The 13,684-nt window shown below is 43.7% G+C and overlaps 1 protein-coding gene across 2 annotated transcripts in view; it reads left to right on the top strand.

Moving 5' to 3' along the window:
- LOC116943181 (uncharacterized) overlaps positions 1 to 13,684 on the top strand; it is a 108,342-nt gene that overhangs the window by 54,688 nt on the left and 39,970 nt on the right. For both annotated transcript variants that reach the window (XM_032955815.2, XM_032955813.2), the window contains 8 exons: positions 375 to 463; positions 2,351 to 2,420; positions 3,087 to 3,133; positions 4,736 to 4,886; positions 9,099 to 9,230; positions 10,298 to 10,480; positions 11,614 to 11,703; positions 13,028 to 13,114. In XM_032955815.2, the coding sequence (XP_032811706.2) occupies positions 375 to 463; positions 2,351 to 2,420; positions 3,087 to 3,133; positions 4,736 to 4,886; positions 9,099 to 9,230; positions 10,298 to 10,480; positions 11,614 to 11,703; positions 13,028 to 13,114 (849 nt within the window). The remainder of the gene's footprint in view (positions 1 to 374; positions 464 to 2,350; positions 2,421 to 3,086; positions 3,134 to 4,735; positions 4,887 to 9,098; positions 9,231 to 10,297; positions 10,481 to 11,613; positions 11,704 to 13,027; positions 13,115 to 13,684) is intronic.

Raw genomic sequence — 13,684 nt, 5'->3', positions numbered from 1 at the left:
TCATCCAGCAGTGGACTGGCAGAGGGGGTATATCTACACGCACCTTGATATGTGCTCCTGAATGCAGTTATTGGTCGTACTCGCAGCTTTTTACAACTCCTATGCACTACGATCTGTTGCGATTGTTTAGAATTGCTCGTATAAAACGAGACTACGATGCACTGTACGTCGTAATTGTATCATGGCGTTCACATTTAAGAATTTCATCGATGAATGAGAGAAAAGAATAATAGCACAGCCAATTGTTTTCTTTTCTCTAAAACAAAATCTTAATTCGTGTAAATGTAAAAATTGTATCTGGTTGATTGTTAATTACAACTCGGCCATGCAATACCAAATCATAATTGACTGTGTTTTTCAATTTAATTGAACAGGACTACCTGAGAGCCATCAGCCAAAGGCTCCCAAATGATGACGTCAACACCCTATTTGGAAACATCAAGGAGATATACAAGTTTAACAGGTACGTGCGTGGATGGCATAATTACTTACCTGTTAGATTTTTAAATTATTTTTTTAGAATGAGAACATAATTACATTGAGGGAAAAAAGTATGATTGCCAACAAGGGTTTTGCCACCAAGTACTAAGTCATGTTTTGCAGAGGGGTCAAATACTTATTTTCCTCATTAAAATTCCAATCAATTTATAACATTTTTGACATGCGTTTTTCTGGATTTTTTTTATTATTCTGTCTCTCACTGTTCAAATAAACCTACCATTAAAATTATAGACTGATCATTTCTACGTCAGTGGGCAAACGTACAAAATCAGCAGGGGATCAAATACTTTTTTCCCTCACTGTACACATGTGAGACATGTCTTGACATACCAATTTAGTCCATAAATGAACCCATGATCTTTGTTTAGAGCCATGAATACACTTATAGCAATGGTAAGACGCACAAGTTATGTCATTCACGTTATTGTATTGGCTACTTTGTCATAGCTGAACAGTGATTGGCTTCTGTGGCTTTGATTGACTCGGTGATGGATTGGACACGCAACTGACTTACCCCGACTGGGCATCTGTTAAAAAGAGCTTTACAGCTCATCGGATTCCTGCAGTATAAAAAAACATTCTGATTCTGACTGCAAGGAATAGGCTTCACCGCACACAACAAGACCTCATTCACAAACCACAGGCAGTGTAGATTTATCTCGATCTTTCTATATCTCACTGGTTTCCTCCTCCAGAATGCACCTCGTGGTCAGAAAAAGTAGGCTACTGTCAGTCCAATTGAGTCTGAATCTACGTGAAGCTCTGGGGGACTCATTGATCATTGCTTACCGGTCACAGATCGGAGATTTCGACGCAGTGGCTTCATTCACAGCTGGCACAGAGAACCCCCGTACACCCTGGCCATGTGCTCTAATATATGTTTGCATGTTGAACTTGTTTCGCACTGTTAGTCGCGAACTGTGCTAATTAAAGGTGCGGGGGAAGGAGAACATACTCGACACATAAAGCAGTTCTGAAGAAATGAGTTTTCAATCTAGATGTTAAAGTGCACAGCTCCAGTGGCTTCCTAATATCTAAACTATTTTTTATTTTACCAGGTAAGGCCCACTGAGCTACATAGCTCTTTTTTAGAAGCGACCTAGCCACAAATGATAGCTCAACGAAGTGGCTTATCATGTGGAAATGTTTTGCAGTCAAATACTTAAAACGCATGTTTCTAAATGTGAAGGGAAAACCCAAGGACCTGGAAAAAAATCCACGCAACCATGGAGAGAACATTCAAACTCCAAATGTACAAGCACTATAGGGTCGGAATCTAGCAGACGACTTCTTGTATACCAGGCGAGGTAGTTAACAGGTAGTTAACATTTCATCACTGGTAGTGAACATATCGGAAGGAAGAGCATTCCAGACAGCAGCAGAAGCGCATTTGAAAGCGTGCGATGGCAGTGACTGTCTGTGTTGAATGTTAAGTCAAAAACTGCTGCGAGGATGACCGGGATGGTTTATGAACCTTGACGATATCAGCAAGGTATTTTGGTTGATTTATGGCAAGCAATTTGGGTGTACACATGTAAGTAAACACCTGTTTAATGCCAGAGAAAGGGTAAAATCCTATTATTATTTTCATGTTTATTTTTGCTTTTGCTGATGATGTCACTTGCTTCCACGTTGTTGGTTTCTGGAAGCCGCCATCATAAAGCTGCACAATTGGCAAGCTGCCACAAACCTCTCATGGAGATCGTAGTTGTGTGGCCGTGTGATGACTGCCGCCACCACCACCACCACAGAGGCAAAGTGAAGCACAAACTAGGCGTAAACTTGGCGTGCTACAAACTCTGTAAATATGCTGATTATGTGTGTGTGTGCGTGTGTGTGTTGCTTGCAGTGAGCTGCTGGAAGAGTTGGAGGATTGTAGCAATGATCCCGTCGCCATAGCGGAATGCTTTGTTGAAAAGGCAGGTTCAGATACCACTCTCTTTTAAACCTGGTGGCGAGTCCGATTGTGTCTGCCATGTTGGTGTCTGCTCTGCACGAGTCGCTTTCCTGCCATGCGATTTGAAACCATGAACCTTGCTTACCCCTGGTATCGAAAGTGCAATTATGGAGTGCGATGTAATCGAGAGACTGTATTGTCTTGGTGTGGTGTTGGATATCTGTGGGTTTGCTGCCTTGCCCAAGCTTGCATTAGGTCTTAACAAATCTGCAATAATGAATGCACAAGGGCAATATGTACTTTCATGCTATATATTTATTGATTATTGACTTGCTTAACTTTTTTCTATCTTACTCTTGTATCCATTCTTGTATTTCTTTATTGATGTAAGTTGCTGACCCACCCCTGATTCCCCCAGGATATATACAGATTCTGAATCTGATGTGGGTTCCTCTTGAATCAACGTGAAGTGAATTACAATAGAAACATGATCGTAAATGATAAAGTAAGGCAGTCCAAATAGGTCGTGAATCTTTCGTGGATATTCCACTTATGTTTGGTGCCAATCATTTTCCGCTAAGACAATACATTGTAATAACAGATTAATTCAAATCAAATGCTTCCAATTTCATATTTCATGCTGTGGAGTGGCTTAACATTGTGGTGATGTTTTTTGTTTGTTTTGCAGAGCGGAGGATTTGAGATATATACACAGTACTGCACAAACTTCCCCAGGTATTAATGTCAAAGAAAAAAAACGGATCTATCCCAGCGATAAAATCAATACACCTTGATTACTATCACAAAAACACGCGCTGTTGCGTGTGCTGATTGAGTAGTCTGTGCAATGCTGCCACACTGTGGAAGTTTGTGAGAGTGTCCATGCAGAACAGTGCACACGAGACGGGGGTGGGGTGGCAAACTCGTCGATAACGTCTGTCAAACCCAGCAGAATTTAACTCGCCTGATTCTGCTGACGCACCCAAGGATGGCGTAACCGGGCCATAGTTTGCATGCTTGAACACATGCTGCAGGTTACTGTAAGTTTAGAAGGCCCAAAAGGTCGATGGATAAAACATTTCCACGCTGGCACACGGAATTAATTTTCTTGATTTCTTTTTGTATTATCACACAGAATGCTCTGCTACAGCAGTCGATGAGGGTTATTTTCTTACATCTACATGTGTCAGCGGAGGGAAATATTGCCTCAAAGTCTGCAAGCCTTTGTTTTTCATTCATTTGTAGCCCTTGACACATGCCACCGATGTGTTCTGTGGTGCATTGAACACATGATGGGCACGGTTTCTACACACAGGACAGGAATATGAAAAATATTTTTCTTGCGCACAGTTCTCTACAAAGAGCCAATGCCATATTTGCCTGACACTGATCTGGGGAGAGCAGTGGTGCATTGCTTAGTGTACAGTGCTATAAGTTTGGCAACCTAAGTTTAATTCCCGGTGTCTGACACAGTCCTGGGCTTCACCGATCTGCACTGACCGACCCTTTTGGAGAAGTATGCTGAAATCATACGTAAACAAGCGGTGAAGTGTCCCAACACACAGGACCATCCTGAAGCATCATCCTGTCAGACTCATTGAAGCTGCTCCCAACGAGTCAAGTCAAAGTGTTTCCCAAAATGCTTCCACTCGTCTTCTGTTTACAGCCATAATATCGTTTTTTTAGGTAGATCGCGTAAATGTATATGTGTTGTTAAACCCGCCACCACCCAACATAGCCAATCAGCAAGGTTTGTCACACACTGGTGTGTTGGAGAGCAAATCCACAATATTTACAATCTGTTTACAGCTTGAACTAGTGGCTGAAATTTCATATTCTTGTGACGGGGGTGGTCTGTTCCACTCGTACTCATATGGAGGTCCCCCAATCAATACCACTGGTATCCCCCCCCTCCCCCCACTTCTCTCCTAGATTAACTAAGGCCACAAAACACAAGTCAGCCGGGATTGTGGGGAAGTCCACAGCTGTGGTCCTGTCGATAGACACACCCCAGCCGTAGGAATGTGTAATTTCCACCACCTCTTCAATGCTCATTTGGGCTGCACCTCACTCCGAAGAACTTGGCGATGGCAGATCACCTCGACCAATGGCAACCATTACCACATCCCATCGTATGACACTGCATTGAGGACTTGTAATATTTGTTTGCAAACTTCTTTAGCCGGCGGGTGTCATCCGTTCAATTGGTCCCATATAGAAAGTGTATAAACAAATTCGTGCAGCGCTGAAGTGCCCACATTGAGCCGCCGTTCCAGCGCCTGGCCCAACATCCCTCACCTCTGCGGCGGTGCCCCCCCGCGGGATGTGTGCATGCAGCTCCATGGAGCTCCTGACCAAGTGCATGCGGACCAAGAGCACAGCCAAATTCTTCCGTGACCACCAAGCGGCTCTGAAGCACAACCTCCCGCTTGGCTCTTTCCTGCTCAAGCCTGTGCAGAGAATACTCAAGTACCACTTGCTGCTGCAGGTCAGTGACTCTAGGGGCCCTTCACACTACGGTAACTGCTCTCAAGATGCATGTGTGTTGTGTGTGTTCAGTGCACGTGATATAATAACGGTTGCAGTTGTGTTTATAAAGCGTCGCAATGCAGCTGCATCTGAGACATTCCACAGTGTTATGGATGCGGCTTCCCATCCGTGACAGTGTGGGCTCTTTACCTGGAGTTATTTAAAAGGTTTAAGGAATGTTTTTTTAAAGGAAAGGTGCAGCTTTTGTTCTTGCCACTGCTCACATAAGAGCGTTCAACTAGAGCAGTGTTTAACATGTAGGCTTTCGCGACCAATAACATCCATAATAGAGGTTTTTTGGGTTAGATCGTGTAAATATATAAATGTGTCGTTAAAACCCACGACCAATCTGGCTGTCGCCTGATGAAGCTAGTTGTAATTACTGGCGAAACGTCGTACTCGGTTTGTAATTGTTGTGGCTTGGCTCTCCAACACACCGGTGTGCTGTACTAGTGACGAATTGACACGTTCTGTTTACGTGACAATCCTTACTAGTTGGCTGTGTCGGGTGGTGGCGGGTTTAATGACACATTTATATATTTACGCGATCTAACCCAAAAAAAACCTATTACAGAGTAGTGTTTTTCATTGCAAGGCCCCAGATGCGAGACCCCTGGAAATACACACAGTGAAAACACCACCCCATCATCGTCATCATCGTCATCATCGTACTGCTGTCAAACCCCAATGGTTTCAAATGTGTGGTGGCCCTCACACTGATGATGCCTTATCGGGGAAAGTGTCCTCACTGAAAATTAGTGAAGAACACTGAACGAGAGGGAGCTCTAAAATGCTCTTTAGAGCTCCCTCTAGGGGGTATGTGGCCTACTTTTACATGCTGGCTAGACGTCTTGGAAGAGATGTGAATACCCACGCTTTACCCCACCACATGCATCTATGATGTGCCATTATACTGGTCGGTGGACAGCGGGAGGGAGTTAAAAAAAAAACTCGTACCATTGTCTCTACGGCTGCCGTCCCAGGGCAGATTGAACTGGTGGCTTCTGGATTGCAAGTCCAGTTTGTTCACCATTACACCACGGTAACATCCCAAAGTATATTTGTGCTTTTTTACGAATTAATTTCTTGGATGTTTCATTTAAACTCACATTTGTTTGTTTCGATATACTCGTGCATGACAGATACAATCCTGGTGATTTAAAAGGGTTATATTGAGTGTATGTTGATGATTACATGTAGTCTGTCAGAATCCTCTTTCTGTACAAGAACAAAACAGACATCAAATTTAAGTAAAAAAATCTTTGTTGGCAGTGCTTCTCAGGTACAAATAAAAAAATACCACATCTGTCATAAACTCTCTCTTTTAACGGAAAAAAATACATGGTGGGGATGGAAAGTGGATTGGTCTGGAAAGAGAATGTACAGTAAGGTAACATGAGAAATGTATGCAGAGGAGGGATTATACATAGCACGATCCATCTTCTTTGGTTCTTTCGGTAAAGTCACGTAGAATGAGAATAAAATAATAAAATAACACAATAAAATTCTCACGACGTTTCAGCCACAACGCAAGCGGCCGTCTTCAGGTGAAAGGTACAGATCTTTACCGAAAGAACCAAAGAAGATGAATCCTTGCAGTCACGAAAGCTTTAAATCGAAACATAGCACGATCATTAAGGTTATTATACCCAGCAGGGAGAATGTACATGAGGGTTATAAATGTGGTTGTTTGTGCGTCTTTAGAGAGCTGAGATTATGCGTGGCATGGTCAGGAGGGATTACACGTGAGAATGTCACTTCAGGACCCTCCTGGAAATCTTGGCGCTTGAAGAGGCTTTCGTGGATAAACGAAATATTCATCAGTGGGGAGTGATGGGTACAGAGGGTTAGCACAATGTGCTATGAACCCGGTAAACTTGAGTTTGATTCCTGGCTGTGGATGACATTGGTGGTGAGAAAATGTTATCTGAACTGGTCCAGCCCCCACCAACGTGGTGAAGTATGGTAAAACATCCCTGTGACTAGTACACCTTGTTATTTTGTTGTTTCTCTTCAACGTGACTTTACCGAAAAAAAAACTAAGAATATGGGTATTTTTTTGTTACATATACATTTCATTTGCATATGTAATTAATCAATATGATGTACATAGAGCAGGACATTAGCATTATTAGGTCATTGGGGATGATTTAATTAATTTAAAGGGAATGGGGAAACATTGGAGGAGGGAGGGGTTCATGAGGGAGGAGACGAAGCTTCCTTTCAGACGTCTCGTAGAGCAGTGCAACACTTGGCGGAGAACAACACCCAGAAGCGGATACCACAGAGCAACCTCTGGGATCCCTTTAAAGTCACCTCTGGTCTGCATATTAGAGGAGAGTGAGGTTTGTTGCATGACGGTCAAAACCATATTTTTCCCATTTTTTTTTGCAGGGCTGGAATTTAGCCAAAGAAAAGTGCAGCACCAAATTTTACGTGACGGATCTGTTTTGTTGTGCCGAGACCATCGACTCGCTACACTTGAGGACCCGGTTTAATCACAGGCAGCTGCCAGGATTCTCAAACCCAGGGTCTCAGCGGTGCCAGCTCAGTGCCCTGAACCTCCGAGCCTCCCGGGCCACCGCCAGTACATTTGCACTGACGTCGTAGCAGAAGACGGCTGGATGGTTGAGCCAAGTAAATGAAGCCCGTTTCGGGATACCGGAGTAGGCAGAGGAAACGGAGCAAACACTTGGCTCGTCACGCGGAGGGCGATGAGAGGTCGATGGAGAAGATGGCGTTTGCCGGGGCAGAGGGAGAGGACAGAAGAAGAGGGGGAGATGGGGTCAAAGAGGTTCTTATGAGGTTTGCCATGAGGGGGACTCTGTCTATGTCATTGCATTACTCTGTAACCTTTTCATGCGGGCTGCTCACTTGCGCGTCACTGACTTCGCGGTCAATAATTATAATGCAATCTGTATTTTTTTTTACGAGTGTGTATTTACAGCATAGGAAGCCCGCTAGTTGCGCTGTTCCTTCCCTCCTCTCACAGGTCACTGGGTGTTAAAGCATTAAAATCATGAATCGAGTTTTATGGTCTTGGGTGGTTGCCTCGTGTGGCACACGAGCAAATTTTGTTTTGCTCCACGTGTCTTTGTTGCCGACATCAAGAGGCCAGCCCTAGATTCGAGTGACCCTTAGCAGAAATGGATGAGACAGTATTTGCTGCAAATTAGCAAAGGTGTTGTAGCAGAGTGCTGCATGCATGGAGATTTGGTTGAAAGCAATTCTTTGAAGTAATTTTGTTGCATCCTGATGAGCTGAAATGAGTCGCCTTGCACTTTTGCAAGGTGCTCACATTGTAGGTGTGGTCAATTAATTCAGGTGGCTCTACAAACAGCCAGAATCATTAAATTAATAAAACACACCTAGTTATTTGTGCTGCCCCGGAGAGGGCTGAGTAAGTTGGGTCATTTCGTCGGGAACAGAAAGGTACGGGCCCCCTCCCAGCTTCCCCCCACCTTGATTGCATTGCTACGGAATGAGTCGGCAGTACAAGTCCAATACACTTAGTGCTACCGAAAGACCCACAGAGTCTTCCTGCCAGGCACTCGGGATGAGCGGGCTACATGTGTCTACACGCGTGTGCCTCGTTTGGTACCTGGAACGGTGGCGCCAGCGGTTGGCGCGCTGCGCCTTGAACCCGACAATCTGGGTTCGATTGCCAGGCACGGCTAACATCAGTGGCTGTGTAATATCTGTGAACCAACCCTTGGCCTACCTGGGGAGACGAAGTGTAGTGGGCGTGTGTGCTGCAAGTCACGCTACTCCCGTCGTGAGCTCTGAGACTCTAAACTAAACCATTTTTTTTTTATTTTACCAGGTAAGGCCCACTGAGCTATGTAGCTCTTTTTCAGAAGCGACCGGGCCACAAATCGTAGCTCAACGAAGTGACTTATCACGTGGGAATTCATAGTAGCAGCCAAATACTCTAAATGAATTTTGATTCTAAATGTGGATGGAAAATCCAGAGGACCCGGAGAAAAATCCACACGGCCACGGGGAGAGAGCGAGAGACGTGCAAACTCCAAATAATCAATCGGCGCCAGGGTTGGAGTCGAACCCACGTCCTCCTGCATACCAGGCGAGGGAGATAACATCCCGCCGCCGCCCCTCAGTCCCATAACCATGAATCCTCACCGGGAATGCGACCGTGCCTCCCCCGTTGCAGGAAATTGAGAAGCGGCTGGACAAGAGCACGGACGGCTACGAGGTGGTGCAGGATGCTTTGTCGGCAATGCATGGCGTCGCCTGGCACATCAATGAGATGAAACGCAAGCATGAGCACGCCATCAGGATACAGGTGCATACACGTGCGCGCCGTTTTATTACGAGTATGCCCGTGAGGGCTTGTTGATGCACATTGCAGTATGCATTAGGGATGAGTTTCAGAGATTTAAAAAAAATAATCAAGCTCATTTGGTATTTAACATCGACAATGACAGATTTATGTTCAGACGTTTGAGTTTATTTGCTATTGTCACAATGGTTGAACATGTATCCGTAAAGAAGTGCAGAAATGATGTTATGGTCGTGATATACATTTTTTCGGATCGATCTGAAACAAAGATGAAAAAATTCAGATGGCCCAAAATGTTGTATCTTTGTCCACTTTTTGGATTTTTGGAATGAATCCACTGTTCTGTATTATATGCCCTCCCAAATTCTACACTGCCCGCCTTCATCAACCCAGCACTGACCAGCGTGGTGATTTTTGTCAAAAACCCCTGTGGCCCACAAGGTGTGGGGAGGCCTTCATCCAGCAGTGGATTGACAAGGTGGTGGTACACGTGAATGTTAACAGCCACTGATGTAATTGCTCACCGGGTATTTACAGGCTGGGTTAATGTGCACACGTTTTTGAAAAACGTGCGCAGTGAGTCAACTGGGATTGTTGAACATTGTCCTCTAAACCAATTCTATAAACATCGTTAAATGCAGCAGACAACCTCATTATGCTCCGTTGTGGAGCAGTACAGCAAACAGATAAAATTGGCAGATGCAAGTGAGTTTCTCTGCATAACTATCAACATGTAAATACAAACAGCTTGTCAGTCAAGCCAATGGGCCTTTCAGATAAATGTTTCATGATTGCCTGGACTGATTGTAATATTTATAAAACATTTGTCCGGAAAGCCCGTCACCTGATTGACTCGGGAACAAAACAAATGAGTCCTTAAGTGGATATGTGAATGGGCATTAAACAAACATCAGCACTGGGCAGAAAACAACGATGGCCAGAGACGGTTTCTGGCTACACTGCGCTCCCATGTGCCGGTGCCAGCCTTAACAGATGCTCATCGCCTTGTTCCAATTGGGCTGTGAAAGGCTACACAGGGGACCTTTGTCTTTGTGGTGTTTCGTGGCCAGGAGTTGCGTGGATTGCTCATCAACCTCAAGCAGGACCTGAGCATACTTGGGGATCTGGCGCTGGAGGGGTCTTTCCGCTTGCACCGAACGCGCAAGGAGCGAGCCCTCTTCCTCTTCGACAGCTCTCTGCTCATCACCAAGAAGCGCGACGACGGGATGTTCTTGTTCAAGAACGAGATCAAGGTTGGACTGCGCGAGAAGATTAATAGGGCGCCACAGTTGCGAAATGTTGACTGTCTCGCCTGGTATACAGGAGGCCATGGGTTCGATCCAAACCCTGACGCCTGCTGTATATTTGGAGTTTTGCGTGTTCTCCCCGTGGTCGCGTGGATCTTTCTCCGGGTCCTCCAGTTTTTCCCTCCACATTTAGAAACATGCGTTTAGATTACTCGGCTGCTTTAAATTTCCACTTGATAAGCCACTTCGTTGAGCTATCATTTGTGGCCTGGACATGGTCGCTTCTGAAAAAGGGCTGTATAGCTCAGTGGGCCTTATCTGGTAAAATAAAAATAGTTTGGTAGTAACCATCCATTGGTCTCCCCTCCCAAGGCAGTGTTCAATTGCGGATGCATGTTTTGCGTATTATAATACAGTATAACCCAGTTGGGGGAGTGGTGGCACAGTGGTTAGCACAACGCGCTATGAACTTGGCAGCCCGAGCGATGTCTGAACTGTGCCCCACCCTACGCCAACCAGCATGAACCGACGTGGTGAATTATGGTAAAAAAAAAATCCATGACTGATATGACACGGGGACGCATTCATCAGGGAGTGGAATGACAAGGATCGCTACATTTAAAACAAATTTAAAACACCAAGATGTATATCCCCTCTCATTTCATTGTGATATACTAGATTATCGCACCACCAATTAGCACGGTTGACTACCTACGGTGCGTAAAAAGTTCAACATACATTATGTATGCATATTATATATGCATGAATGTGTATATATGCATGCATTCGAATATCTATTATTAATTAATATTGTGTAAATAATAGCCTTAATATTGGTATTTTGGAATTAATATTACAATTCTGTGCTTATATTTTTTTCTAAAATCACTTTTTATGGCTAGCCTATATTAAAACATAGTTCTGTTCATTCATTGTTTTGTAAAGGACCGTTCAACCGTTGATTAGGTAAAGAATATATATTTATACACCAGTGGTTTTTAAGGTGTGAACCTGTGTTTGTAATCAATCTATCACGGTATTTGCCTAAAATCATGCAGTTGCATATTTCATCGTGTAATAAATACAAATCATTGAAGTTAAATGCATTGTATTAACATTCTCAATTCATTTTATTTCAGTGCCGAAACCTCATGATTTTGGAACAACCCAGGGAGCTTGAGTTCTGTGTGTGGCATTACAAAAATGAAAAGCCACGGTACACGTTTCAGGTCAGTTTCTAATAATAATGATAATGATCACGTCCTGTGTATTGCTGGGAGTATATCAACTGAGTTATGAGTTTCTCTTTCAGGAGGTTCCTGCTTTTCAGATGTTTGACATATTTCTTATTTTAGTACTTTTGTGTGGGAAGAAACTCAAACAAATGATATAGATAGGCAAATATCTACTTGCTGTACTGCCTTATATGTCATCTTGTGACCATGCAGATGGGGTCCTCATTCATGTGACAAATAAAAAAAATGCAATTTTCACCATCCTAATATATAAACACCCAGGTATATCATTTTGTCATTTCTGTCATTCTGTGACTAACGCGGCACGGATTGGTTGAAGTGCGTCAAGTGACCGGGACCAAGCAGCCAACCAACGCTTGGCGGGGCTATAGAGGGGCGGGTGAAAGTCATCATCGAACCAAACCCCCAGCAAGGCCATCTACTTAACGACGAGAGGAAATTCACACGAAATGTCGTTTTCAATTAAGTATTCCAGATGTAAAATGATATAAGCTTTTAATGAAGAAATAAAATGATCTAATTCAAAACATAATACAATTCAAAATATGTTTCATTTTCAAACTTCAAAACGGAGCATCGGGTGCTTGCGTGAATGTGTCGTTCGTGTGCAATTTTTTTCGTGATATTCCTGGCCGAAGGTCGTAAATGGTTGTGAGGGGCGCCACAGATGCCCCCAAACAACTCCTAGTTCATAAATAACACTGCATATATACGTACTGCGTTGTCGGATATCTTGGCCAGTGGCCCTTAATCAGATGTTTGTGTGATCCACCAACCACCACCTCTTAATGTATTGCATTTTAACCGCCCCTTTTGTTTTCTCTAAAAGTTCCACTCTCAAGTAAACTCGCTGTGCAGTACAACTGAACAAATCTATGCGGTGACATTCTATCCAGTTTCACACGTAGACTTTCGCGACCAATATTATCCAAAATAGAGGTTTTTGAGTTCGCATAAATATAAATGTGTCATTAAACCCGCCACCACACGACAGCCAATTAGTAAGGTTTGTCACGTAAGCGGAACATGCCAATTCGTTGCTAGTTCAGCACAACGGTGTGTTGGAGAGTAAACCCACAACGTTTCCAATTCTAGTTGTTTACGTGACAAACCTTACTAATTGGCTGTGTCGGGTGGTGGCGGGTTTAACGACACATTTATGTTTCCGTGATCTAACCCAAAAGCCTCTATTATGGACATTCTATCCAGTTGGAGGTTTGTGCCACGGTCTGTAGAGACACGCCAGTAGATGGTGCCCTTCTGTATCATATCACGGTGTGCCCTTTTCACTTGACAGGCGAAGACTCAAGAGGAAAAGAGTCAGTGGATTCACCACATCAAGAGGCTCATTCTCGAGAACCATCCATCTACTGTGCCGGACAAGGTGAGTGCAGCCGACTGTCTGTCAACTTGCTGCCTGCTACTCAAAGAAATATTATTGTCCCGATGACCTTTGGGCAGTTACGAGCTAAATATAGAAATTTTCTCTGGTGGGGGCTAGTTTATTCATAGGGGAACCTGTTTGGCTTCCGTACAGTTGGCAGTCATCTGGAAGGATGATGGCTGAGTTGGTCCTCACTGGGATTCATTAATAATTTTTTGATTTGATTATATGGGAAAGGCTGAAAGTGTGGATTTTTTTTTGTTCATCCCACATTGTAAACCTTGGAAAATTTATTTTAAGGAGTGTTTTGCGTGAAGTGGAAAGGTGGCTCAGAGGTTGGAGCACTGAACCAGCAGGGCTGAGATACTGAATGTTAATCTGGGTTACAGCCACCCATAGTTGTGAGTTTATGGTCTCATTCCAGTCACCAATAACATCAGAAAATTTAGTTGTTTTTTAATGACTGTACTTCGAAAAGATTGCAACGAATAGATTTTTGTTCAAATATCAGTTTCACAAAAATCTGTTCATTTAAGGTCTGTGTGGGTAAAGATAATCACTTTGAAGGGA

The sequence above is a fragment of the Petromyzon marinus genome, chromosome 17, assembly GCF_048934315.1.
Source record: "Petromyzon marinus isolate PM22_M1 ecotype Great Lakes invasive population chromosome 17, UKy_Petmar_22M1.pri1.0, whole genome shotgun sequence".
Taxonomy (NCBI): domain Eukaryota; kingdom Metazoa; phylum Chordata; class Hyperoartia; order Petromyzontiformes; family Petromyzontidae; genus Petromyzon; species Petromyzon marinus.
The sequence above is the reverse complement of the archived record's forward strand: the minus strand, read 5'-3'. Positions and strand labels throughout refer to the sequence as shown.